At 49.4% G+C, this 26630-nt stretch overlaps 8 protein-coding genes across 8 annotated transcripts; 3 read left to right on the top strand and 5 right to left on the bottom strand.

The window, feature by feature from the left end:
- Positions 1–180: 180 nt before the first annotated feature.
- PFICI_09069 (uncharacterized protein) lies at positions 181–2323 on the bottom strand (the record flags this gene model as incomplete). Its single annotated transcript, XM_007837650.1, has 5 exons — positions 181–823; positions 937–1278; positions 1335–1645; positions 1710–1834; positions 1981–2323. The coding sequence occupies 5 exons, from the start codon at positions 2321–2323 to the stop codon at positions 181–183; spliced, it is 1764 nt and encodes a 587-aa protein (XP_007835841.1).
- Positions 2324–8810: 6487 nt separating this feature from the next.
- PFICI_09068 (uncharacterized protein) lies at positions 8811–9081 on the bottom strand (the record flags this gene model as incomplete). Its single annotated transcript, XM_007837649.1, has 2 exons — positions 8811–8963; positions 9022–9081. 2 exons carry the CDS (start codon positions 9079–9081, stop codon positions 8811–8813), a joined length of 213 nt encoding a protein of 70 aa, XP_007835840.1.
- Positions 9082–12320: 3239 nt separating this feature from the next.
- Positions 12321–13592, top strand: PFICI_09067 (uncharacterized protein; the record flags this gene model as incomplete). The annotated part of the gene is made up of 2 exons (XM_007837648.1): positions 12321–12506; positions 12573–13592. The coding sequence occupies 2 exons, from the start codon at positions 12321–12323 to the stop codon at positions 13590–13592; spliced, it is 1206 nt and encodes a 401-aa protein (XP_007835839.1).
- A 1204-nt stretch (positions 13593–14796) lies between these two features.
- On the top strand, positions 14797–15612 carry PFICI_09066 (uncharacterized protein; the record flags this gene model as incomplete). Its single annotated transcript, XM_007837647.1, has 1 exon — positions 14797–15612. The coding sequence occupies one exon, from the start codon at positions 14797–14799 to the stop codon at positions 15610–15612; it is 816 nt and encodes a 271-aa protein (XP_007835838.1).
- A 515-nt stretch (positions 15613–16127) lies between these two features.
- Positions 16128–17116, bottom strand: PFICI_09065 (Adenylate kinase 1; the record flags this gene model as incomplete). Its single annotated transcript, XM_007837646.1, has 3 exons — positions 16128–16733; positions 16813–16865; positions 16969–17116. The coding sequence occupies 3 exons, from the start codon at positions 17114–17116 to the stop codon at positions 16128–16130; spliced, it is 807 nt and encodes a 268-aa protein (XP_007835837.1).
- A 1541-nt stretch (positions 17117–18657) lies between these two features.
- PFICI_09064 (26S proteasome regulatory subunit rpn-8) lies at positions 18658–19864 on the top strand (the record flags this gene model as incomplete). Its single annotated transcript, XM_007837645.1, has 3 exons — positions 18658–18841; positions 18932–19203; positions 19283–19864. The coding sequence occupies 3 exons, from the start codon at positions 18658–18660 to the stop codon at positions 19862–19864; spliced, it is 1038 nt and encodes a 345-aa protein (XP_007835836.1).
- Positions 19865–20750: 886 nt separating this feature from the next.
- Positions 20751–23195, bottom strand: PFICI_09063 (uncharacterized protein; the record flags this gene model as incomplete). The annotated part of the gene is made up of 3 exons (XM_007837644.1): positions 20751–20767; positions 20821–23083; positions 23145–23195. The coding sequence occupies 3 exons, from the start codon at positions 23193–23195 to the stop codon at positions 20751–20753; spliced, it is 2331 nt and encodes a 776-aa protein (XP_007835835.1).
- A 2565-nt stretch (positions 23196–25760) lies between these two features.
- PFICI_09062 (uncharacterized protein) lies at positions 25761–26204 on the bottom strand (the record flags this gene model as incomplete). The annotated part of the gene is made up of 2 exons (XM_007837643.1): positions 25761–25893; positions 26023–26204. The coding sequence occupies 2 exons, from the start codon at positions 26202–26204 to the stop codon at positions 25761–25763; spliced, it is 315 nt and encodes a 104-aa protein (XP_007835834.1).
- Positions 26205–26630: the final 426 nt, after the last annotated feature.

Raw genomic sequence — 26630 nt, 5'->3', positions numbered from 1 at the left:
TCTTAGTCTACTAGCCATGACCAGTACGCAACCAAGCAACTTTTTTTCCTCCCTCTTCTCAAATAAAGAAAAGTGTTCATCCTTTCTGCTTAATCTCGTCTGAATCTCGTCTGAATCTCGTCTGAATCTCGTCTTTCACCTCTGGGTACTGGAAACCGGTCATGAGCTGGTAGTACTACATCAAGGGTACTGAATCCATGCAGCATCAGGACTTCCAAATGGGTCAGGACTCTGGGAGGTAGATAGGCGTTGCTGCGCCTGGCTATCCACAGTCCGCTCGCACCAATCAATAAAGTGGCTCAGTCTCGCAGCGTCGGCGCTCATGTTGGCAGTACTAAAGATACCAACGGGCCATTGCGAGCGGACCTCTTGCACCATCAGCGCCAATCGGGGCCCCGTCTCTTCATCAATGACATCAACCACCTCACGCAACAGACGCACCTCGTGTAGGCTTGGCAAGGAGCTCCTGAAAAAGAAGAAGACAACCTCGGAGAGGAAGTGGTTAGCACCTTGCTCCCATAAAAGTTTTGCACAGAGCATAATGGTTGAAAGTGCCGCGTCCACGTGCGAAGTGTTTTGTGCCAATATCATCTGCTTATAGTCTCGGAGCGAATTCCAAGCCAATAGAGAGACAAAATAGGGCATTGCCGGATCGTATGCCTCAAAACCATGACGCGAATAGTGTAGACGAACCAGTGTCTCCAGTGCCATTTTGGACTGTATTACGATATTTCCGGGACGCGGCAATTCCTCAATGGCAAATATCTGAGAGACGTGTTCAAATGGCTCGAAAAGCCGTATCAAGAGCACATGCATATGCATACTGTCGCTGCGTCAGCTGCGTACTAGCGATTTAATAAGGTATCCAAAAGGCAACAAATTGTGTGTGTGTATACCTTAATAGACGCTTATATTGGATATTGCGAGTTTACTCACTGGAGCTTCAAGTGACTTGGCAAAGCAATATTCCGAGCCTTGAGGCATTGTGGAAGGCTGGAATACCAGCCCTCGATACTCCTCCAGTAATGCAGGAGTCTCACGGGCAGCAAACGATCACCTTCGCTCATCGAGACCTCCAGTGAGGCAGCATTCAAGATTGTACGAAACCCTGACATTGCCTTGAATACATGGCCGTGGTTTATGTCGACTTTTTGCTTAGCACCAGGATATCGGACATGCACTTCACCAAAGAAACTTGGGTCATGTTCCGCATCGGGAAGGTGGTGCAAGGGGGGCTCGAGAAGGGGTGGGGATCGAAACATGTGGAAGCTGTGCCAACTACTGGTCGTTAGCTCTCAAGTTTGGGGGTGAGAGGTTTGCAACAAGAGACATACGCCTGCATATTGAAGACACTCCAGGACGTGATGGCAGCGGCTTTCTGCCATTTTGGGTCCGACTCGGGAGACGGGGTGAATAAATTGAGTTGTCGCGCCATGTTGATGGCATTACCCAGGAGAGACCAACTCAACTCATCAAGCCCATTTGTGCACAAAGTCAAGTTCATGATGCTTGTGGCTTGGATAGTTGTGATCTTTGATGTCGTCTGTTCCCGTTCCAACAATCGTCGGGCCTCTGCCAAGAAGCGATAGCCCAGGTTATCAGGTCGCCAGTATTCTGATCGTTTCTGGAATCCTTGGTGGCCGTGCTTCGATTAATCAGTCAGTTATCGATTTTGCTTATTTTGAGACTGAGTACCAGAGATCACATACCCAAGCTGCAGCCAAGACAGCATTAACCAGCAGTGGACTGCAAAACCTCTGCTTTCCACTCAACATGTCATCGAGGAAAAGGTCCTTGTGGAAAACCGAGTGAAAGGGGTATTCGAAGATGAAATCTACAAAAGTTATGAATCAGCTCCAACTCTCACAGTATACTTGTACGATTACGAAATGGTAAACTCGAGCCTGACTTGCGCTGGAGGTTATGGGAACAGTGTGTGCGCGACGATGAGAGATTGGGAAAAGCGCCTCAAACACTTACATATCTCAAACAATGACAAAAGTAAAGAGTTGCTGGCTGGTACGGCCGTCCATTTGGTAATGTCAATGGAGGCAAGCCTTGCGTCATGTAACTCAACTGCATGATAGGGCACCATGTATATCGTTTGTCCAGGCGGCACCAGGGCTGTCTCTTCGGAAGCTTCATCTTGTGGGTTGTATTCCTGGGTTTTCTCGTACAGGATGGAGGATAGATATGGATTTGGCCAAGAACCATTTCGAAGAACAAAGGGCATGTCCTTTTTGTAAGGGAATGTGTATCGGAGCCGGATCTCTGGGCGTGGGGCCAGTTGCGGTAGGGAGCCTATGCCCTGTAAAGCCGTCATGATGGTTTCTATTTCAGTGCCGGCACGAATCTGTCCAAGCAATGCAACGGCCTCGTCCTCTTGTTTGCCCTTGAGTAGGTGGAATAATGCTTCGTATGTGTCGCATCTTGACTGCAGGGTGGTCATCCGCCGTTTCTGGGCTATCAAGTGGGTTTCCGTAGGTAATGTTTTATACTCGCACAGAGTATTTCTCTCAACGCAGATGCTGCATCGAGGTCGCTCGGCACTGCACTACTCGACAGTGAGTCAATATACGCCCGTTTTCTTGCTCACAAACAAACTCGGCGACGGACCTTGGATTTGCGCTTTCGGCACGCTTCACATGCTGCCTTTGTTGGGATTCTCTTAGAAGATCGCTGTTGACCACTCCCTGATGAATCTGTGCTGAAGGTCCCATGTGATCCACTGCTAGCCCTTGCGGGAAGCAACGGTCGCAACGGTTGTGACATCCGAGTTTTGCCGGGCCGAAGAAACCTAGAAGTTTCTATAACGGACACCGGGGAGTAAAGTTGTGCATGGAATGCGATATGGTTTGTATTGGAGGGTGAGTCAGCTCAGGACTTCTGAGAGCAGGCCTCAGTCCCAAGCGACTTTATGATTTCGGGCAGACCCCGGAGCTCGGTAGGTCCTACCTTGGATTTCAGACCGAGGACTCTGGCAGTCAGTTGTTCTCAGTTGTACCTGCTTGTGTGCATGAAATTGGGAAGTGAGCGGCTCATGAGCTGGCGTTTTCTGTATTGTGTCAGCTCCTCTCCGCGGTCTGGGCGAGATCTCGAATCGCAGACATCGAAACCTAGAGGGGGTTTGCGTACAGCATAGTCGATTGTGGGGGAAAGTGTCAGTTCTGGCGTAAAACTTCCCAAGTTGCGCTTTGCCTTGATATTGTTCAGGCCGACATCAAGAAGAGGCGCAACTGCAACAGCAGTGACGACGTAGAGCAAATGTTCTGCTATGTATACCACTTCCCTCACGTTGACGCACGAGTCAATACATGAGGACTAGGTAGGTAGCCAGTTGACCATTATCTGTCTTGACCAAGCACTCCCCTTGTCCATGTGCTAGCTAGAAGTTTGGCGGTGCTGACCAATGACGGGGAGTATCGAGGAATGCTCAACAGAAATTTATATTCTCGAGAGGTATGAGTCCGACTACTGCTGTGGAATCAAGCGACGCTGCAAGAAAGAAATAAAAGGGCCAATCTGAAGGAATCAAGTCGAGCAGTAGCGAGAAGAAGAAAGATGGATCATCGTGTGCGTGTGTGTGCGTGTAGGTGTGAGTTGTGTGAGTGTGTGTCTGCTAGACGGTACCGGCGAATGGGGTGTATGCAAGCGCTTCTAAGTTGGCTGGCGTCCCCCGGGGCCCGTCCGGCCCATTTTCCACCAGATTTACATTTACTTGCCTACAGTTGGTGGACCCTGAAGATGAAACCGGAATACCATTGGGTACGGAGACGGCTCCGTGGCCGGTAACATTGGAGGAGGCGGCGCACAGCGCGGAATTCAGACATTGTTGGGAAAAGGGATGTACCTGGCCCATCTGAACTCGGACATGCGCTTGCTTGCCTGTTGTTCAGCCTAGCTGTCCGTCCGAGACGCAGACAGATGCACATCCATGGCATCTGCCATTGAGCCTCCGGGATGCGGGCGCGACCAGGGCGGCCGTTATAGAGGATAGAAAGGAGCCAATGAAAAAACAACATGCCCGCCGGCACTCGGGCAATGGGTGGGAAAGTAGAGACGACAGATGCAACTGGAAGTGGCCTATAGTGGATGTGCTTTGGTTGCACCCCGTGTATTCGGAGGGGGGGGGGGTCAATTATGTTATGTGCCAAGATCCATTCTGCGGTCATTTTAATGTACCTAAGGCAAGCTAGGTACCAACCATAGGACGATTGACCTCGACCGCTACTTAGTGTCATGTAGGAACTTGTGCATCCACGATGGGATTATTTCTCTCTTTCTCTTTCTCTCTCTCTCTCTTTCATTTAATCATTTTTACAGATTCATTCATTCTTTCTTTTGATACCTTCTTTTATATTATGATGATTACTAATCAATCTTTACACACTCCTCCAGTGGAGCATGTTCATAAAATGCTGAATTGGTAACAGCCTAGACACACCCGTGACGGGAACAAACAGCAAGCACAAAGCCTATTGAGGTCCAGAGGGGGGCGACACTGGTACCCCCGTACAGAGCATGAGGGCTCGATCATGTGACTTTTTGATGATCTAGACTCGACGGAGCAGAGAGCATGCACCAGCACATGAATACCGTGCTGCGTAGGTATATTATGTAGACTACTCCGGGCCTTTGTGGGGTCATGCAACTCACTGCGTTTGATGGGCTCTGGATTCCGCGGCTGGATCCAGAGGTTCGTTCGCCCGCGCCAACGCGGTCCGTCTTGGGAGTCGGGACCTGGATCTTTACTTTTGGGGCTGGGTCTAGAAGACTTCGTGTCACTCATCAATGAGTGCCTAGAAGCAAAAGCCTGCCCGGTCTGTGGCAAACTTTTATACATGAGAAAAGGAGGATTGGAAAGAAAAGGCTACTTGGTGGAAGAGAGGGAGAGAAGAAAAAAAATCCAAAGAGAATCCACCGGCAAGGCCAAAGACAGAAGGAGAAGAAGAGAGAAGAACATGTCGCAAATGACAAAGATGAATGATTGGCGAGAACAAGCCGTGTCGGGGTTAGCGGGACCGTCGACGTGCATCATTTTCTAACACTACACTCACTACCCTTCCCTCCCTCTCCCTGTCCTGGGTACGGTACATTACATTAGTTCTACCTACCTTACCTACCACCTGGGTTCGGGGTGAGTTGGTCTGATCTTTTCTTGGAATGAGGGGGGCTGTTCCCCCATGTCGGACAGTTTCCAGACTGCTGGTTTTCTCCCACCTGACACACACGCTGGATACCGTTGTAGTACGTAGTATCCCGTAGTCGATCATCGGGGCCTCCTTATTCTTCTTCATATTTTGCTTCTTGTTTGCTCTGCAACTCTGCGGCTGCTTGTCTCACCATGCCAACGACTGCTGTGCGCGACAATGATGATTGTTTTCCAAACTGAGTACCACGGCCTTATTTCCGCTCTTGAGGTTTAATCTAGGTCATGGCTATCCAACTAGTAGTTAGATTCAGGGACCAAGAGAACTGACCTAACCAGACACGGGGTATTTTTTTTTTCTTACTTTGCGATGTGTGAACAGCCAAATGACCAGCGCCGGAGGCTGTCCGGGTCCTCCTTAGCGTGCTGATTGGTCACAAGACCGATAGCTCGAGTCTCTGGCGTCGACGATGGCTTCAAACAGTTCTAGACTATGCATTATTTCTGCAACGTTCTTGTCTCTAGATATCACTTTCTTTCTTTCTTTTTCTTTTTTCCTTTCTTGAGATGTAGTATTCGGTCTTTCTCTGCATTGTTGCCTAGGCACACCTTGTAATTCTAGCATACACGAGACTCCTGACACATCGCTGCTTACTCAATATCTTACACATTCACCCGAGACCAAGACGCCAGCGCCGATCATAGGAACTAGACAGCTTTCACAGTCAAGATCAACGGTACTGACACATGGCAGTTCTATACAAGCTTTATTTTTGAGACAGTAAGTGCGTTAGATGTGGTAAAACCACCTAAATCTGACCAGCTTGCAACATCAGACACAAGACATGACATTAGTCTTTCATTTTCCAAGTTCATCCAACCCAACTGTTTGATGATAGCTTTGACTTTCATTTGCAAGCCGCGGATAACCGACAAATAAGAGAGAGAATCATGAATATGGACCTGTCAAATCACTTCATCAAAAGCATTTTACAGCATGCTCGTTGGTCATGTCCAACACCCAAGCTGGTCTCAATATCATTAATAATAGGAGAACTACGAAATAAGATCAGAAGTATTTTCAATGATCGCCCAAAAAAACCTGCCCTCTGATCCCAGATCGTCAATCCAGGCACGCGCGCGTTTATATTTCAGGTTAGAAAGATCGCAGACCTGCAGCGCAAATTGTAGAAAGCACCGAAAGGAATTGTTCAAGCAGAGCATCAGCATTCCGGACCCTTCCCTCCGTTGCAGCTCTTTCGAAGCGCCGTGAAAGCCCCCCAAAGCCCTCAAGATGTTCGATCCACTTGCCCCTGCGTTGTTCCGCTTTCCCCTCTCTCCAGGGTAGACCGCAGTTGGGATACCGCCCTTCGGTCGGCTGACTCAACAGGACTCCGTCTCTGAGGGGGCAGGTTTGACAGCCTGATAACGCCCTGGTTACCCTCTTGATTGGCCCGACCGGCCGCAGGGAACAATACGAAACAGGTTTTCACCCCCCTAGTATAAGCAAGCCATATGCAAGTTCTTTTGAAACCTGGGTGACTGAACCCTTTCCCTACGATGAGATCGATCGCATGGGGATATTCACGGCAGACACGGAGGATCGCCCGTCATTAGGCCCACCGTGCTAGATCTGAAGTTCAACTTGTCGGATCGCCTTCCCGATTCCTCCTGTACAAGGGCCCGAGAAGCTCTGGCAGACACTGTTGTCACCCAGCCGAGCCAGCCGAGCCCGTTTTCAGAATGTAGGCATAAAACAACAACAACAACATCGGGTTGGTAGCTGTAATGGCTGGCAAGGCCCGTGCAGGCTTGACGACGAACCACTCAACGTCTACAATCACATTGAAGCTCATCTTAGTAGGCCGCATTGAACAACACTTTTTGAACTGCTTTTGCCACTTTCAGGTCCACAAACTCCACGATATTCAATGTCCTTGTGCTGCCCAGGACGGCACGGCTGCATAGCCAACGTACGTATGTGATAATCAAGTTGGCAATCTCTCTCGTGACAAATACACCCTTGAATGAGTATATGCACGCTGATTTGACATTGAAACAAATAAAAAGCAAATCTGAGTGGGCAATGTTTCTGTTGCGCTGACGATCTTCTCTTTTTGGCTTCCCACCCCACTCAAAAACTTCGATTTTGCTACTCAAGACTCGAGTTAGACCGAAAACGAGAAATTCCGAGAAATGGAACGAGTTGAGCAGTCGGCCCCTGCAAAATTGATAGACGACGAATATTCCGATGGAGTAATCCGCTGGGGCAGTCTAATATCGACCAATAGAACAGAAGAAGGCAATAACGGGAATTACCCAGCTAAAATCGATATATTGCTTGTTTGGCCAACCATCTACTAGAACAAGTATAAATATAACGACCCGAGAAAAAGAAAGAGGGGTTGGGAAAATACCTTGTCCAATGTATTAACACAGCCTGGTGATGGTATCTGGACTATACCCTCTTGGACAGGGGACAGAAGTGTGGGCTCTAGAATGCTCCCCCTCAGCCAATGACACCAAAGACCGAGCAGCACTCAAGAATTCATAAAGTGTACGTAGTCTGCCTAGTGTAGTACATAATCGTGGCTCGAATCTTGCTTACGTGCGTTGTTCCGCTGCCCGCTTCCCTTGACCGCTGAATTGATCGTCATGTTTGTTTGTCACCTGCATAAGGAAGAGAATGAAAAAAAAAAAAAAAAAAAAAACTCCTCTACGTGGCTCTTCTGCATGTCATACGAAGGCCTCTGATTTGTCCAGGAGAAAAGCAAAATCAAGGCTGCGCCCTGCCATTTTTGGCATGGTGATATTCCAGGAGAACCCCATTGTCTGTATGAACTCATTGTGCCAAGCCTTGTCATGTACGTTTGCTCTCCTCCTTGACAGAGGTACGATGACCGTATCTTGAGCGATCAGGAAAAAATATCGATCAACACTGTTCTGATCGATATCAAATATATAGACTGTCGAGCTGTATCGGGGCCGTTGCATAGTCAGGAGAAGTCATCGTGCAGAAGGGATTGGCCACATATAGTAGTAGGAGTGAACTTGGCTCTCCTACCAATACATGATGCTGCGGGCAGACATTTGTTCAAGGTTAATTTCACGGCCAGAGAAGCATGTAATGTGATCAATTTTGAATGTTTCAATCTTGGTCGATCGAAACGGATGGAGGGCAACAGGCTGGTCATAGAACCACCCAAAAAAGAGAGGCGCTCGAAAGTTACCCAACGTACTCAGAGTAGCGGAGTTGCCGCGGGTCCCATACACGTCAGCGCGACAGGCAAATGTCAGACAGATTTGAAGATTCTCGTCTATTCTGGGGTTGTCAATGTCGACCATTGAAAGCATGAGTCCAATTATGTTGGTATCATACCACAAAGATACATTTCAGAGCGGAGACTAGGCCGAACGCCAAAGTGGGAAATCAGTACCAGCACAAGCCATGCCATATCCACTTCTCAGTGTATCGAATTGACAAATCAAAAGTTGTGCTTTGTGTATAGTGCCAGCCTCGTTCGCATATTGTGTTCAACAACTATCTAATCACCTTTTTTTTGGTAACATTTGAAGCCATTTTCTTTTCCGTCTTTCCATTTTACCCGTTCTTGATCTTTTGCCTGAAGCTTGATACTGATGGCATTGGGGGGTTAATGCATCATGAGGATCTCTGCTGGCCATAGCCACTACTGTAATGACGCTGCTGGCCGGATTGGTCCGCTTGGGCGTTGTGAGTCTGGGCTGCCCTCGCGTTCCGCATGGCAGCAGCTTTGGCGCGGGCTGCAAAACCGTCGTCCTTGCCACCTTTCTTCTATCCTAGTGTCAGTCCCGCAGAGCTAGAGAAGAATGAGGTGCCAGGGCAATAATACCTGATTGGCTTGGATCCGAGCAGCGGCCTCAGCAGTCATCTGGGTTTTTGTTCGAGCCATGGCGGTGACTTGACCCGTGAACAGTTGGGGACTAAGGTAAAGTATTCGAAGGATAATATGAATGTTGTTGTAGGATGTACGAGGTCTGAAAGGTCGTGTCGTCTAGGTCTTTTCTCGCTTATTGATACCCTGAAGACCTTCAGTCGCAAGCTATGATGGCATCAAAAGTTAATATTGAGTTGCTCCATGTTCGAGATGAACACGCATCAAGGCCGATTTTATCTACTGAAATGATAGTGGCCTTGGAAATTCTGCTGAAGTCATTGTTCCTCTCCAGAGCAGTTTCGCATTATGTCTAGGTCAGACCATGGAAATGCAAACTTCCGAGAATGATGGCCACTTGTCTGCACCTTGATTCAGCCCCAAATCAATCTTTCCCAGGCAAAAAAGAAGGAGAATGAAGCGGAAACCAGCCGGCTGGCCAGTGAATTTCTCCATCATGTATTGATGCCCTATCTCTCTCATATAGATTCTTCTCGACAGGCTCAGAAGGAACTTTTCATGGTCGCACGGGAGAAAACCTGCAGACTCGCAACCCCCCGGCGCCGTTGGAAAGTGTCACGGTGGCACAGTGGCTGTGGAAGCCGGCATTTAGATCATTAATCTTGCTGTACTACGCATGTACTCACCCGATGCTCGGGTTATTGCTGCCCTACGAGAGAGTCGGGATCTCCAAGATCCCTGATGGCCTGAATGTCCCTGACAGCTCAGCATGTTGAACTTGAGACATTTATCGGTCTGCCGTTCGGGTGCAACAATAACAAGACTTTTGATTTCCAAAAAGTAGTCAATCATATGTTGTAAGCTCTTCTTTAGCAACCATATGAGAGGAATTGAATAAATCTCGTCAACCTGGGTTTCACATACGTGAAGCGGGTTATCTAATCCTATCTCTTTGGAACACAGTCTTTGTGCTAGTATCTACTCTCGAGTAATACAGCGTATTGGGTCTGTTTGAAGAGTCAAATTGCAAATCTTAAAACAATTTACATGCTGTAGGTATAACTTTGATGGAAACCCCCCGACTGGTCGTTAAAAAATTGCAACATAGTACAAAGATTCGCATGATGACAAAATCACATGCCGTCCAACTATATTTATAATTCTAGATCTTTGTCTTTACCAACGATATGACATAACCAATTTGCGCGTCCTCTACTGATGTTTATTCGTCATACATTTGACTTTCTTGGCATACAACGTCTCAAAACAAGCTGGGCCAAGAAAAAGACCAGATCTACAATCGCGGATTTCTATGAAAAAACCCTTCCTTGGAGGTCTTCTTGCCACTGATGTACATCCACGTAGCAAGTAGACAAAGTTCTGAGGAGAATAATTTGGCTGATGCTGTGTCATTTGTACAACTTGATGATGCTCGAAACTGTGACTTCAAGTGCATTCTATGACGACGTTTCGGAGTAGTACAACAGTGTAATACATTGGAACCACTGCATGTACTCCTTGGTCACGAATTACCAAGCAAGTTCTTTATTCATAGATACAGGCACAGTTCTGTTATGGAACGTATTCACGTACTTCCAGAGAACAAGACCAGTTTGGCTGCTCGTCCAAGTTCTCACTCAAAAGCAAGGCAGTTGTTTACAAGACACGTAAATGGATTCAAAACTGGTACGTCACCAAAGCTCATGTGAAGAACTCTACCTAGAACGATGTGGATATTGAGACCGACATATCATCCATCTCTGGTTGAGTCGTCGACGACCAAGAAATAACTCTCGTTGGCGACCCAGATGCTGGATTTTACTTCATAATGCCCTACAAGAGACTATCATAACAAGCAATTGGGTGAGATGGCCGAGCGGTCTAAGGCGCTACGTTCAGGTTCTCCTGAGTTCAAAATCGTAGTCAAGAAATTGGCGTGGGTTCGAATCCCACTCTCATCAACAACTATTCTTTTGTCTTTCCAGACAATATTTTTACTTTCATAGATTTGAGATAGGTGGGTGGGTCCGGCAAAAAATCACAGGTGTGGAGCCAAGTTTTTTTTTCCCTCTCGCTCCTACGGAATATTTCTATCTTTTCTACGGTGCATATAGCAGTCTTTCCCAAGGCGAGCACTAAAAAGAAATATCACAGTAATAATCAACAAAAGAATAATCTCCGACACGGGGAATCGAACCCCGGGCATGACGGATCAAGATGAGAGCGTCATATGTTAGCCACTACACCATATCGGATCGTGTTGTGTTATTGTTTGTTGAAGAAAAAGCTCCGTATTCTGCCCTATATCTCGTAGCCTATGCGCTTGTCGAGTCAGGCTCCACTGCCACTTCAATCGTGGACCCGAAAGGGTGCCAGGGTGCGGGATATAATAAGGTTCATCAATAAGAGCGTCGAAGGGAAGGAGTGTGAGTAAAACGATAAGACGATGAGCAGTCCTAAAGTGCGGAAGTCATACGACTGGGATGTATGTGTTCCGTGCTTAGTGGTGTTGGTGGTTGTTGCAATTGTTTCAAAAGTATGCCATGGAACGAAGAGGTGTCTTGCCAGGTATGTAGAATATGTGCACGGTGCAACTTGAGAGACGTTCTAGAATGAGTATAAACTGGAGGTTCGGTACCTATCTCGACTATTGATTCTCAGTGTACCGACGCTTGCCGAGTATGCCTGTCTGCAAATAGCAATCCAGGTAGTATAGCTTGTGGTATGTTTCCGCATTCAGAGCTTGCGACTGTGTACTATCCACCTAGGAGCCGTTGGGAGTTGTGAGATTGAGTGAATGTAGGTCGGGGCCTCATGGACGTAGTCTGTACGTATTCTGTATATGATGACCAACACGCAGGTACTGATTGGCATCTAGTTTAGCCTGGCTGTCTTTCTAGATCATTAAGCACTGCCGCAAAAAGGAGATGTCCGGCCGAATTGGTCCTTGTAATAAATGATCCAGAAAGAGCCGAGGCCGCTGGATGCCCCATGGACAACTCATCTGTTACCCCTAGTAGTGGGCTGTCGGCAAGATCAGAGATCCCTGCCAGGTACCTCGAATTAGCGCTTGGGGCTGCCGGAGCTGGTCGCATTCTCGCCATTCCGAGAAGACGTTGGACTTGAAGCAGAACAGAACTGCCCAAAACTTTGGTTTCTCATTCTCACTTTCTCGAGATTTTTACAATTGCCCCTTTTACAATTTCTCGATCTCGTCCGAGATTCTGCAGCACCCTATTCGAGATATAGGTGTCAGAAAACGCGGGCGTATAGCAAGGGTTCAGAAAGAAAGAAAAATGTTTAAAAGACGTGTCTGTCAGGTAGCGTTACCGCGACATCGGCCCCAGGCCACGACGTCTCGTCTTCCGCAACGCTTCTTCACCACTCGAGCGGGTAATTCGGCGTCGCAATGGACTTCTCGTGCTTCGTGGGCCGCTGCCGCCGCTGCTGTTCTATCGGTATCAGCGGCAGTATACGGAATGGTATGCTCTGCTGCGTGTCCGGAATAACTAGTCGTACATGCAACACCAGCTGACAGCCGTAATCAGACACAGCAGAGCCCCCTCAAGCTCGATAGTCGCTCCCTTGCCGAACTCGATGAGCGTACCAAGCGCGAAGATGGCGTCAACGACAATTCGCCCATGCGTCTCAGAATGGAGGAGCTCATCCGCCAGAAGCAGGAGGAGATTGTCTATGCACTGGAACAGATTGATGGCACACGGTTCCGCAAGGACACCTGGCAGAGGCCGCATGGTGGCGGCGGTCTGTCCATGGTGCTTCAGGATGGAAATGTATTCGAAAAGGCCGGAGTCAACATTAGTGTGGTGTATGGTACCCTGACCAAGGCATCAATTGAGAAGATGAGGGCCAACCATAGCAACATTGCTACGGATGTCGACGAGCTGCCCTTTTACGCCCTTGGACTGAGCCTGGTGCTACACCCTCACAACCCCATGGCACCCACCGTCCACTTCAACTGTCGGTACTTTGAGACGATGAAGGCCGACGGAACGCCACAGGCCTGGTGGTTTGGAGGAGGTAGTGATTTGACTCCCAGCTACCTGTACGACGAGGACGCAGTTCACTTCCACAAGACGCTGAAGGAGGCATGCGACAAGCATAACAAGGACTATTACCCTCGCTTCAAGAAATGGTGCGATGATTACTTCTTCAACACCCACCGAGGCGAGAGGAGAGGTATTGGCGGCATCTTTTATGATGATCTCGATGACAAGGACACGGACATTGAGAATGCATTTGCATTCACCAAGGATGTCGTCAGCAGCTTCTTGCCATCTTACATCCCCATCCTCGAGAAGCGAAAAGACCTACCCTTTACCGAGAAGGAAAAGGACTGGCAGCAGATTCGCCGTGGACGCTATGTCGAATTCAACTTGGTCCACGACAGAGGTACCGCATTTGGCCTGACCACTCCCGGGTCGAGGACTGAGAGTATTTTGATCAGTCTTCCCCGAACGGCCCAGTGGAGGTACATGCATGAGCCCGAGCCAAACACTCGCGAGTCACGAATTCTCGAAGTGCTCAGAAACCCCAAGGACTGGGTCTAAAGAGTGGTCTCGAGATTCCACTTTCGGCTGTGTCAAATAACATGTAAAACAAAAGGCGCAATGGACAAAAAAAAAAAAGAAACAGAAGATCTTGTGAATAGAAAGAACTGGAAACTAGTTGTATATATTTTTTCAAAAAAGCGACAAGTAGAGGCATTGGCGCATGGCAGGCGCCAAGGACAGTGGATGGATGTTGGATGTTTCCTGGCCTTTGGAAATATGGCGGCAAGAATATAGAGGAAATCGCATTGGGTTTCAGATACCAGACAGACACAGCACCAAGCAGACTCGGCGCGTTCTTTCCAGTTGACTCAATGGGCATACGTCCATGATGAATATGAAAGATTCATGTAGTCCAAGCTGAAACAGTATCCTGTACACCGCGACAAGCAAGATTTGCGAGTTACCAACCTAGAAACCTCTGGATCTCATCATCATATTTTGTGCATCATTTCTGGTACATAGGCTGGGGATGGCTCGCAAGGCTTCAGCAGCAATACCAAGGAACCACCACACTGGCAAAGGCTAGCAACCGCCGACAGTCACAGATGCAACCATCGGGAAGCCAGCCATTAGAGAAATAGACGTCAACAACCAAGAGAACATTCAGTTTTACATTGAGGAGAAGAGAATTCAGAAGGCTTGGTTCGACTGCAAGATTTCGTTATTTTTTGCTTCCGTCCTTTGCTCACTCGGTAACATTGTACTGTAAGTCGATGGCCTGTCGTCAATATCGGCCACCAACTTTTGTCTGTAAGTTCACCTGCTGATTCAGCATTCATGCATGTTAAAGTAAGATATCCGGGCTGGAACAATACCGAGTTCAGTGGGACATTTTTGTTGTCCACTGTCAGTTGCTTGCCGCGGTCATCATACTTGACTTCGATCTTCGGTTCGCCGCTAAGGTGTTTCGCTGGATCCTGTCGGACGACTGCCAACCCCAAGACATTCCATCCGGCTCCAACACTCCCAGATCACGGTCACCATCGCCGCATCGTCCCAACGGCGACAGCGATACCAGGGGCAACACTCAAGGTGACACCAACAGTAAAACCAAAAGCGACATTAACGACCACACGAAAGAAAACGGCGATATCAAAGACAACGTTGGGCGGAAGGAGGGCAGTGGCATCAATATCAGCAAGGCAAAACCAAAAAAGAAGCAGAAGAAGAAGAATCGAAAGAGACGTTAACTTTGGTCATGATGGACAGTGGCGCAAGTACACTCCCGGCCCCTCGTGCCCTGCTGACCTCGCTCATCAACACACTCACTTCATTACCCATTCCAATCGGAGGTACCCAGCTGGCAAGGACAGCCTCAAGAATTGCACACGCTCAAGATGCAACGAATCCGTTGGCTCTACTGCCACCCAACTCTAGGACATTAATCACGACATTACACGTCATCTACCCGTCCTTGTTGCTACCGGCTCTAGACTTGCTGGATCGCGGACTGGTGACTCGAGTGCTGGTGCTCGACAGCGAATCGGCTGCACACTCGCCTTTGACCTCGAGCTTAGACGAGGCCGAGCAAGCGCGCCGTGACGCCAGGGCTGGGTTATTCCACATCGTCCGCTCGGCCCAGCAACCGCGGCGCGGTCGCAGGCCGGCACTGGACGACGCCAGTCGCGGTCCGACGTACCTTGTCTGCACGCAAGCCTGGAGTTGCGACTGCGCGGCCTTTGCGTTCGGTGCCTTCCCCGCGGGTGAAAAGGACCGTGCGGCGACGGCGGGATACCAGATCCGGCCTGCCGAGGACAACCGGTACGCGAGCCGGCCGCAGCGTGAGGCAGTACATCCATTGCGTGGAGGTGCGCATGGCTGGGAATTTGGCGGTCTGAGTATGGACGGCCGGAGTGATGACGGCGGCGGCGGCGGCGTCGCATCCGGTGCGCCGCCCTGCTGCAAGCACCTGCTTGCCTGTGTGCTCGCCGAGCGATGGGGCAGCGTTCTCGGAGATTATGTACAGGAGCGGAAGGTCGGACGAGAGGAAGCGGCCGGGCTCATTGGCAGTCTGTGAATCTTGTTCTCTTGATTTCTTTTTCTCATTCTGTTTAGGAGATCATGCATGCAGCGTTGAATTTTAAAAAAATCCCTACATCAAAGACATGGCGTTTTTGGTTCATGGAAAAGTTTGGTTTGGTTTCCTCGTTGCATTTTACCCAGGGCATAGCAAGGTTTTACTATACATAGCGGTTGATAACTCAACAGAATTACCGAGCAAGAATCATGATCAGAACAAGGTCTTTAAAAAGAATAGTGATGAAAACGTGTCTAGCAGTCTCAATTTTTGGCAGCCCGAAATTACTCTCATTGTACATACAACGCCGCCAGGCGGAAACTCTATGATACATTCTTCTGATACATCCATTCATAGCGTCTTTGGGGGGTAGGTTTGGTTTTGTGATGGAGGTTGGCAGTAAAAGTGCTGCTCTCATGATGCAGCATTCCGCGGACCTATTGATCACACATGCTTTACTATCCATACAAAATAAAGAGATCTGTATCCCATTATACAAGATTCGGCGACTTTTCTTATTTGCCGGTCAGCTTGCTAAGGATGGAACTGCTGCTCTTCTTGTCGCTGTCGAAAATGTTGAGCAGGCTCTTCCAGACCTGGCCGGGCTCTTGGCTGGCGTCAATGCCCTTCCAGATGCCGGTGTTCTTGTAGTAGCCAACGACGGGGGTGGTCTGCGCGTGGTAGGTCGCGAGACGCTTCTTGAGGGCGTCGGCGTTGTCGTCGGATCGCTGGACGAGGGGCTCGCCCGTGATATCATCCTTCATGTCCACCTTGGGCGGGTTGAAGGTGCTGTGGTAGGAGCGGCCCGAGGCCGGGTGGATGAGACGGCCCGTGATACGGGCGACCAGCAGGGCGTCGTCAATCTGGAGCTCGACGGCGTGCTGCAGGGGAGACTTCTTCTCGGCCAACATCTTGTCGAGGGCCTCGGCCTGGGGGATCGTCCGGGGGAAACCGTCGAGGATGAAGCCGCCCTTGCACTCCTTGTTGGTCTCGAGCTCGCCCTTGATCATGCCAATGACAATGTCGTCGCTGACGAGGCCGCCGGCATCCATAATCTTCTTGGCCTCCTTACCGAGCGCAGTCTTCTTGGCGATCTGGGATCGGAGCATGTCACCAGTGGCCTAATTTTTTGTTGTTGGTTAGTGACCCGAGCCGTAGAAGGAGATTCCATGACAGAGGTTCTTGTATAGTAAGACGTACCAGATGGCAGCACGAGAACTTCTCCTTGATGTTGGGAGCCTGCGTTCCCTTGCCTAGATATTCAACGTTAGTACCGAGCCCATTGAAGATTGAGAAGACGTCCGAAAGAGCTCAATCGAGCCCGTAAAAGACACCCAAGGGCGCAAATCAGCTTACCGGCACCGGGAGGACCGATCAGGATCATGCGCACACCGTCGGTGGGCTTGACCTCGCCGGAGCGGCGCTCCTCGAGCTTCTCGACACGTTTCTCCAGGGCAGACACGACATCGTGCAGCCGCTGAACCTCGTTATCTATGACACCCATCTTTGCCGAATTTTCTTGGAGAGAGGTTTGAGAGAAAAAAGACCTGACCAAGGCAGACAAGAAGGAGAAGAAGGGAACCGGGAGTGGAGAGGAAAGAAGTTAGATATAGAGAAGCGCGCGACCTGAGGTGAAGGTGCTAGAGAATCGATGAGAAAACAAAAAACCGCAGCCAGCAGCAAGAAGCTTAATGGACTTCGTCGCGAGCTACCGAGCGCATTGGCGGCAGAACAACCGGGCCTAAGGGGACGCCCGCCCAAAGGGCAATTGACCGATATTAGTGGCTCTTACTGTCTTGAAAGACCCAGTCAGTCGCTGCAACTAAACCCGGCAGAGCTCGTGGGAGGGCCATTGGAGCTCGGCTAATTCTCCACAGGTGCTCCGTTGAGCCGCCGAATGATCAATTGGCTTTCCTTCCGCTTGTGACTATCTACTACGTCCATAGTATCTCTCTATCTGTGCTCTTTGCCTGTGAAAGTAGGTGATTTGCATTGCAAAGATAAGGTGGGATTGGGAAGTTGTGAGTCAAGTGCACCAGCTGCAATGCGACAATTTTTCACAAGAAATTTGGAATTTACAATCCTGTATCCGTTTTCAACTTGCTGAGATTCTTACTGTATACTACCTGACTAGCAACCTTGTCAGAACTTTTAGCAACAGTTGGGGGGCAACTGCACAGGGCACTTCAGATAGACAGCGGCCCCGTCAACCAGCAGCAAACCGGAATGCACCGGTAGGTCAGATCTACAAAACATGGCCTGTAGCATGACTACATTATTCCCGGGACTTCCGCTTCGGCTTCGCGCTTCGGAGAAGAAACATGCACATCCAGGAACGAAGGCATTCCGGAAAAGTTGGAAGGCCCGGGCATAGGACACTCCACTCACGGTACCTAGTATCGGCTAGACATTGTGTGCGCTTCCTATACCTCAAGTCTAGATAATAGAACTACAGAGGATGCACTCCAATTTTCATTTATGAAAGACAACATGGAAGTCCTTGAAAAAAGCCACCTACGACCTCCATTAGAATGCATTTGTATTTATTTTGCTCCGAGGCCTGAAGTTTACTTGATAATTGACGATGAGCTTGAAATGGAAGATAATGTGCACGAGCCACAATTTTACCCAATGCAAGAGACTGGACGTCGCATACTGTCTGCGTATTCACTGATGACTGAAGAAACGAGACCAAATCAACGAGGCTGGATCTGATGGGGCTGAACTAGGTACATACATAGAGGGCGTGGAGGTACGTACCTTCCAGTAGGCAAACTGATGAGCTAAGGCCCGCCGCGCCTGCAATTGGAAGCCTGCTGCAGCTCAAGGTAGTGAGCCAGTGAGCTACCTTACCTTGCCTTACCTCACATTGACCCTGCTACAAACCAAGCGCCTTACGCAACCACCAAGAGCCTCTTCCAGGCGAACTCAATAATTAGTCCCATCACCACCTAAACAACCTTCAACAGCTATCGTTTGTCCCTCGTTCGGCATAGAAACACCCTCATCCGCATCCCATCAGAAACAACAGCGGAGACCGTCAAGATGCCAGCCACCACCGCTGAGACGCTCGCGTTCGTCTCGAAACATGTCACCGTTGCGCCCCTCGTCCTGCTGTCCGTCGTCGACCACTACAACAGAGCTGCCAAGGGCACGAGGAAGCGAGTAGTTGGTGTCTTGTTGGGTCAGAACGATGGAAAGGATGTGAGGGTGTCGAACAGCTTCGCAGGTACGGATCATTATTGCCTTGCCCTTTCCCCTCGCCACGTCTTGAAGCAATGACTTTGGCCGCTGACATTGCTTGCACCCCCACCCACAGTGCCGTTTGAGGAGGACAACGACGATCCTTCAGTCTGGTTCCTAGATCACAACTATGTCGAGAACATGCGCGACATGTTCAAGAAGGTCAATGCCCGCGAGAAGTTAATAGGCTGGTACCACTCTGGACCCAAGCTTCGCGCCTCCGACCTTGAGATCAACGAGTTGTTCAAGCGCTACACACCGAACCCCCTGCTGGTCATTATTGACGTCCAGCCCAAGGAGTCTGGCGTGCCTACAGATGCATACTTTGCAGTGGAGGAGATCAAGGACGTAAGTATCTACAGATGTCCCCACAGAATCTCGTTTGATCACCATGCTCCCGTGTAATACTAACCCGGCAATAATACAGGACGGCACGGCCACCAGCAAGACCTTTGTACACACACCATCAACCATTGAAGCAGAGGAGGCAGAGGAGATTGGTGTCGAGCATTTGCTGAGAGACATCCGAGACGTGGCCATCGGCACCCTGTCCACCAGAATTACAAACCAACTTCAGTCACTGCAGGGTCTACACCTGCGGTTACGGGATATCCAAGCCTACCTACAGAAGGTCCAAGATGGCCAACTGCCCGTTAACCACGCCGTTTTGGGCAACCTCCAAGACATCTTCAACCTCTTGCCAAACTTGTCGACGCCTAAGCCTGGAAACGAGGGCAAGGGAGCTAACGCCAGCGAACTTTCGTATGCCATGAGCGTCAAAACCAATGATCAGCTTCTGGCCATTTATCTTAGCAGTCTGATCCGCGCCATCACTGCGTTCCACGACCTGATCGAGAACAAGATCCAGAACCGGCAACAGGCCGAAGAGAACGAGGCCAAGAAGGAGGAACTCGCAGCAGGCAAGGACGAAAAGGACAAGAAGGAGGGCGCTAATGGCGCGAATGGCGATTCAACGGAGAAGAGTGGCGACAAGGATAAGAAGAAATAGTCGATAACATGTGATGACACGGCGTTGGACGATCAATGATGCATTGGGGAACCCGCTGGCAACATTGTACAATACCCCGGCTTCGGTTAATGAATCGGGTTCAAGTCATCGTGCTCATGAAATCAATAGACTTGGCCACTCTAGACGCAAATACTGCTAGGGAAAGAATCCGCCCAAGAACGTGGTATAAAACATTCTCAGAATTCAACAATGTCCGATCCCATTTGCTTCTCTTCTCTCAAATCAGCTCTTTCAAGTTGACCGTTGTAGACTGCATCTCTACCCGCCACTTCACACACAGCCTCGGGGTTGAACCCGAGGGAAGAGGGCATACAATGAATGATAATCATGAGTAATGAGTAGTGTTTGCGAAAAACAATCAGTATCGATATTAAGAAATGCGTTATCTAGCAATTCTACAATTCATCCTTGATTCGTATTTATCTAGTATTCAGTTCAGGATATTAGTATATGTAATTATGCAGTTTTGATTGACTATATCGTCTTCCCGTAACCGTCACTGATCATGGATCATGAAAGGGATCTCATGCATGCCCGTCAACTCTTGGGTCGTGGCAAATTCGTCTTTCACCTTGCCACGGCGATGCGGGCTGTATTTGTATATCTCGTTATATCTAGCTGTATCGTAGGGACAGTAGGAAGGGTATAGAGTAAATGCTCGCTCCGGAGAAGTCATGAGGAAAACGGGAGGAACGCGTCGCTGATGCAATCTTTAATGCCGGGTAACATCCAAGCCCAACCCCCTAATGCACAAAATAACCCAAGGGCCCGGCAAGAGATGTATTTCCACCGCTCCAAGTCTCAATGCAAAAACGGTATATACTGAAAATGTGTAGGCATGGCAAGCCGGTCATACTTGGAGTTCCTATCTCCTCGGTGTAGCTACGTTTTGTTAGCATGAGATGGGTTGACTGATCTCGTAATTTAGCACTTACCATTGACCAATTGCCTCTGCTTGTTGAGCCAGCTCTTGGGTGCATCATTTCTTCTTTGAAGTACCACATGGTTACTTTGCAGACGACTCGTTAGGTCGTACCAGGCTGAGGATATCATAGCATTCTCCCGCTGGAGGTTCTTAATGATTTGATCCTTGGTTTTGTCTTCGCCCTCACCCGAGCCAGCCCGCAAGGCCTTGTTTGACTTTTCTAGCTCGCGCCGGCCTGCCTCTGATTTATCGTATTGCTCGCTCAGCTGCTTGTACTTGACGCGTAGTTTCTCGATCTTCTCCAGCGTCTTCGTGACATCTGGATTCACAGCTTGACCACCCTCGGCCGCCTTGCGAAGCTCTGCATTGGCGGCCTCGACTTCCTTGCGGAACATGTCCTTGTCGATCAACGCAGACACGAGGTGTTCTTGGCGTGAGTCAAAGTCATACTTCAAGTTGTCATGCTTCTTGCGCAAGGAGTCGAGCTCGGCTCGAAGTGAAAGAGCTAGCAGGCCGTCTGTGGTCTTTAGTTCTGAAAGAGCATCGTTGCCATCTTGAACAGCTTTGAGGTCGCCTTGAGCTTCGGTCAGAGCTCGCTCCTTGTCCTGAAGTTCGGTCTGAACGGCTTCCAGCTGACGCGTCAAATCTTTAACACGTGTCTCTTCAGCCAATGCGTGCTTCCGCAGGTTGGCGAGTGCTTCGTCCTCTTGCTTGGCTGTCAGAGCATCCAATGCAGCTCTTTCGATAATGTGCTTTTCAAAGAGTTCATTGTACTTTTCTTGCAATGCCTTGCGGGCGTCCTGTTCCTTCTCAATCTGCCGGAACAACTGGCCCTTGTCGCCCTCGCCACCCAAGCTGCTTTTGAGCAATGCGTTTTCGGTCTGCAGGCGAGCTATCTCGAGATCTTTCAAGGTGTGGTTCTCGCCCGAGTCATCTTCCAGTTCGTCCTCGAGAGAGCGGCTGTGCGTCCGTGCGGGGAATGGTGAGTCGGTTACGGCCGAAGGGTCCAAGAGCATCACCTTTTCTTGCAGCTCTCTTACCATCTCCTCATCATCCTTTGATTTTGTTTCCATGGTCTCCAGATGTCGCTGCAGCTTCTGATACTCCATGTTCCAGGCCATCTTTTGGGCATTGAATTCTGAGACTTGAATCTCGTATGCCTGCATATTCCTGGCTTGCTGGTCTCGTTCGGCCGACAGAGCGTTGACCTGCTTCTGGAAGCTCATAAGGTGCTCTTGGCTTTCGAAAAAGGCGTTTCTCTCCTCTCTCAGCTTCTTGACCTCATTCTCAAGACCCCTGAGCTTTTCCAACTTCTGCTTCAAATGCTCAGCAGCATTTGCCTTCTTTGCCAGGTCCTCATTCTCCTGCTTCAAGTCCTGATATTCCTGAGCCAGTGGTACGAGCTTGTTAAGCTCTGCTTCCAGCCGCACCTTGACTCTTTCGAGCTCCTCTTTGGCTCGGCGCGCATCATCCAGCTGCATCTCCAGGTTGTCGATAAGTCTGTTCTGCTCTTGCAGCTGCTTCTTCTTTTCGGCACCGTCTCCATATGCGCCCGACTCGAGGAGCTCTTGGAGCTTGTCTCTGTCCATGGTCACTCTGTCGTGGCGCTCGAGCAGTTCCTGGTGACTTTCTTGCAGCCGCTCGTGTACTGTGACAAGGTCGGCGTTGCGCTTCTTTAGTGATTCGATTTCGCGGTGCAATTTGCCCAATTCGGCCTCCAAGGCGAGTTCGTCCATGCCGGCGGGTTGAGCTGGTGCCGAACTGGGAGCTGGGGCAGTCTCAGCTGGCTCTCCATGGTCTCCATGGTCCCCTTGGTTGATCCTATTCTGAGATTGGTTCATGATTTGCATGAGCCTGGCCAACCTAGACTTGTCCTCGGACGTCTTCTGCATATCTTGGAGGATCTCTTGCGACACAAATTTATCGGGCAGGTTTACACTTATAACGAGGAATATGGATAGTATCTGACACATGCCCTCGTTATTGGGATTTCTGTCGAGCGCTTGGAAATCCACGTCGTCCAACAGCACTTCGACCACCTCGAGCTGCCTCTTGACGAAGCTCCGAAGGGCTTTTCGTATAATGTGCATGTTTCGCTGTCGGCCGTCCAGGGGCTTGTCCTGACTGACTAGCGACAGGTTCTCCTCAAGTTCATCGGACTTGTACTCATCGTCCAAGATGACGAGCAAGTCGGAGAAGACGGCGCCATTGTACAGGTCTTCGATCGTTTCCGGGCCAGGCTTTTTGAGAGCTTTAGTAACGAGGTTTCGAGCCTGCAGAACGGGGGGCTCCGTTAGTATCCTATTTCACAAGTGATTTCTGGCAGTGAATTACCCAGTTCAGCAGAGCCTCTTGCCATTCCTCCGAGAATTTGTTCTGCGACATCTTGTGCGATGCAAGTAGGTGCAACGTTGACCCCCTTGTCCCCAGCAGTATTGCTTATGTTCGACGACAGGGTAGAGTTGCTGTCCTCTGTGGCGCGCGGGCGGTCTGTTGTAAGGTCGGTACCAAGTGCATGTGATTCGGCGCAATAAATAAATCCAGGGGAAACCAAAGACGCGAATGCGGCGCGCGTATTGGCAAGGACAAAAAGCAGAGGTCAACTGGACTGTGGAATATGGCTGTTCATCAAAGCGTTGCCAGGGGTGGTTAAGACCACTACCTGCTACTACTCGTTGCTAGAGCCGTTATGTGTCGCCGTTGACCCGTTGGCAAGTTGTGCAAGCTGGTCGAAGAGGTGTGTAGTGGTTGGAATGGAGTTATTATTCCTTTTCTGATAAGGGGGTGAGGAAGGAAAAGCAAAAGGCGTTTTTGGTGTCTGGATTTCCGCGACCAGCGTGGATACCATCGACTGAACAGACAGAGAGCAGCTCGAGTTTAGGTGCAATCTCTCAGTAGGACAGCAGCCAGGATAGCGGAACATGCAAATGTCTCATGGCCGAAGCTCAACTGGGAGGAGATTGTTTCAATTGCAAGCATCAAAATGTCATTGTCAAAAAGAGGGACGGTCCATCTTAGCTCATATGTCTGCTGCTGCTAGCCCAGACGCTGGATTGTCATGGTATGTACATTAAAGGTATGTTTGAAGTAAAAAGGGCCCCAACTCTGGAACTGGAGCCTTTTTCGACTTTGGACTGTGCATGATTTGATGAGAAAGAAGCTGCTTGACTTATTGGACGCCAGGCAGGTCCCTTGGTTTCGTTAGCAGGCACTAAAAGGGACGGGCAGGACCAAGAACAACACCCTTGTCAGCAGCCGAAACCCGCTATTACCAGGACGCGCAGGGGGGTTTACAAAAGAGACGGGAAGGAACTTGGGAACCTCTCCATATTGTGCACAGGGATTGATTGATTGTCAGTCTATGCACTCCTTCTGCAAGGTCCCTTGTTGTGTCCGGTTGCATTAGTATAAAATATCTTCGAGCAGATTTGTTAGGTATTGTTTTCAACTCACAAATACATTGTCAAGCAGTCAGAAGGAGTATGTAGTGTCCATCACAAGCTCAATTTAACATTATATTGCCCTTGAAAACGAGTCAGCGGGGCTTGATTCAAACCCTCAAGCAAAGCTGTATGTAAGAACTCAAAGTCATGAGCATCGGCATAAATGACTCTGCCGGGATTGTGGAACCAAGCGCCTCAATGTTCAAACATGCGGCTACATTTTACCAGCCGTGGTTTGACCAGAGCTACAGCACGGATTTGATGTTCTGCCATGGAAGAATTCATGTTTAAGAAAAGACTGCCGCACTATCAATGTAACAATTCAACTTCTCTCGAAACCTTGAATTTATAGAGAGCACCGCAACTCGTTGCGGGGTGCACATCAATCCTCGGCATACTGTCAGTGAATCCCACTCTCCACGGCTGGGCGAAGAGGAAAACAGTATAGTCTACAAAGGAGAGTGCCATTACGCCGAGTTCCTAAGAATCCACCTGCTATGTAGACTGTGTGATGATATCGCCAAACAGTCAACTAGCCATATCTCTCAAGGAAATTGATTCCTCGGCTCGTAAAGAGTGTATCGTACAACTATTCATCTGCCGAAGCAACAGTCTCGTCATACCATGTGGCGAGTCCAATGCGGACCGAATCACGGTTCAGGACTCTCGGGGTGTATCTTTGGTGTTGACATACTCTAGCAGAGTCCGATACATGGAGAGTAATACTATGGCCATGATTCCATCACTATCGTGAGTACAGCCCGCTAGCTGTACCGTCAACACCAGTGTCGTCATCGAAGCAGCAGAACTGCCTTGGACTTGTGGTGAGGCAAAAGTCTGCTCTACCACCGGCAATTCGCAAGCTTGAATCTCCGACCAGCCGAAATGCAACACAGTACCAGCTCTGTGAGAAGGTGCTACGACTCTTCAATATATACCGAGCGTAGCCCGTTGATGTTAGGGAGAATTCGAATTCTGCTCATCTCTGTCCATCGGGACATAGTGTCATCGTAGAGGTTGTGACCTGTTGTTTTACGACTTGCCCTGTGACTTTCATGGTCGGTCCGTGTAAAGTCGTGGCACGCGAGTCCTTCGAGCTACGCCAGTAGAATATTTCGTTCCAGCATGGTCCATATGCTTGATTATCTGTCGATCTGAGTGTCTGAGCAGTGGCCATTCGTCCAGATGATCACGACTGAGAGCGGCTTTCGACCTAGGGGTATCAAATGTGGGTTAAGAACAGCCATGCTTGAAGACATAACGTAGTCTTGTAGTGATTTCATGAGCAATTAATAATCTGTTCGTGGCTGCTTAAAAAAACAATATTCAAATACCAAACGCCATCCTGCGTCTTGAGTTCCGCGTGTGGGACAAACGAGAGTGATTTCTCTGCCTTTTCATAATCCATTGTACAATAGTTGGGTATCGGCCGGTGATAGGTAGGTTGTCCGGCAACTTCATTTTCTCCTCCGCTGCCACATAATTCTTTCATTTGCTTGCCAAAACATTAGTGGTTCTGTCTGTTGTTGGTGTTGGAGATTGTGACAGTTTGGTCCTCCTCGACGATAGCGTGGTACTCGCTGGTGGTCCACACCGACATGGACTCGATGACCTTCTGTGGCGCCTTGGCAGCGAAAGCCCTAGAATGATTCTTAGCCATGATTCTTCTAGATGCTGCTGATGAATCCTGCAAATTCCCGGACATCATCCCAAAAGCGATGGGCGTCCGCTGATATATAGGGATTTCAGCATGCGAAGGTTCTGCTTACTTGATCAGGTTATATTCATGGGTAATGGTACCGCCAGCCTTCCTGATCTCGTCCATGGCGCGGTTGATGACGTCGCTGGTAACCTCGTTTGGAAAGGTGACGATGATGGACTTCTCCTGGTCCACAGCGAGGGCGCCCGAGGCACAAGCAAGAGCTGCGGCGGCGATGGTGAGGAAGCGCATGTTGGGCAGTAGGCTCAAATGGTTCTTGATTCGGATGTAGGTTGGTGGGTTGGGCTGCAAGGAATACCAAGTGCTATTGCGTTGCCTTCTTGTTCTAGATGCGACGGCGACGAGCTGTGATTTACTCTTTGTATGCGACGCAGTACCCGTATAGAGAAAAAAGATGATGCGACCGATGTGTCTTGTTTCGTTGGGAGCAGAAGATGTTAGAAACGGGAGGGAAATGGTGGTAATAAAGCGGCTGGTCCAGGGTCGATCAACCAAGCGAACGTGACATGCTCGGTACCTAGAGCTTGTTCAACGGTCTGGGCTGTTTGACCTTCCCGCCGATCGCAGTGATGCACACACACACTGACGGCACTGATCAGTGATGCCCCTCCCTCGCAAAAGTCCGCCCCAAGTCTGGGCAGTCCAGCCCCTGTCCCG

Source organism: Pestalotiopsis fici, assembly GCF_000516985.1.
Source record: "Pestalotiopsis fici W106-1 unplaced genomic scaffold PFICI_Scf_6, whole genome shotgun sequence".
In the NCBI taxonomy this organism is placed as follows: Eukaryota; Fungi; Ascomycota; class Sordariomycetes; order Amphisphaeriales; family Sporocadaceae; genus Pestalotiopsis; species Pestalotiopsis fici.
Note: the sequence above shows the minus strand (reverse complement) of the source record. Positions and strands in the feature narration are given on the sequence as shown.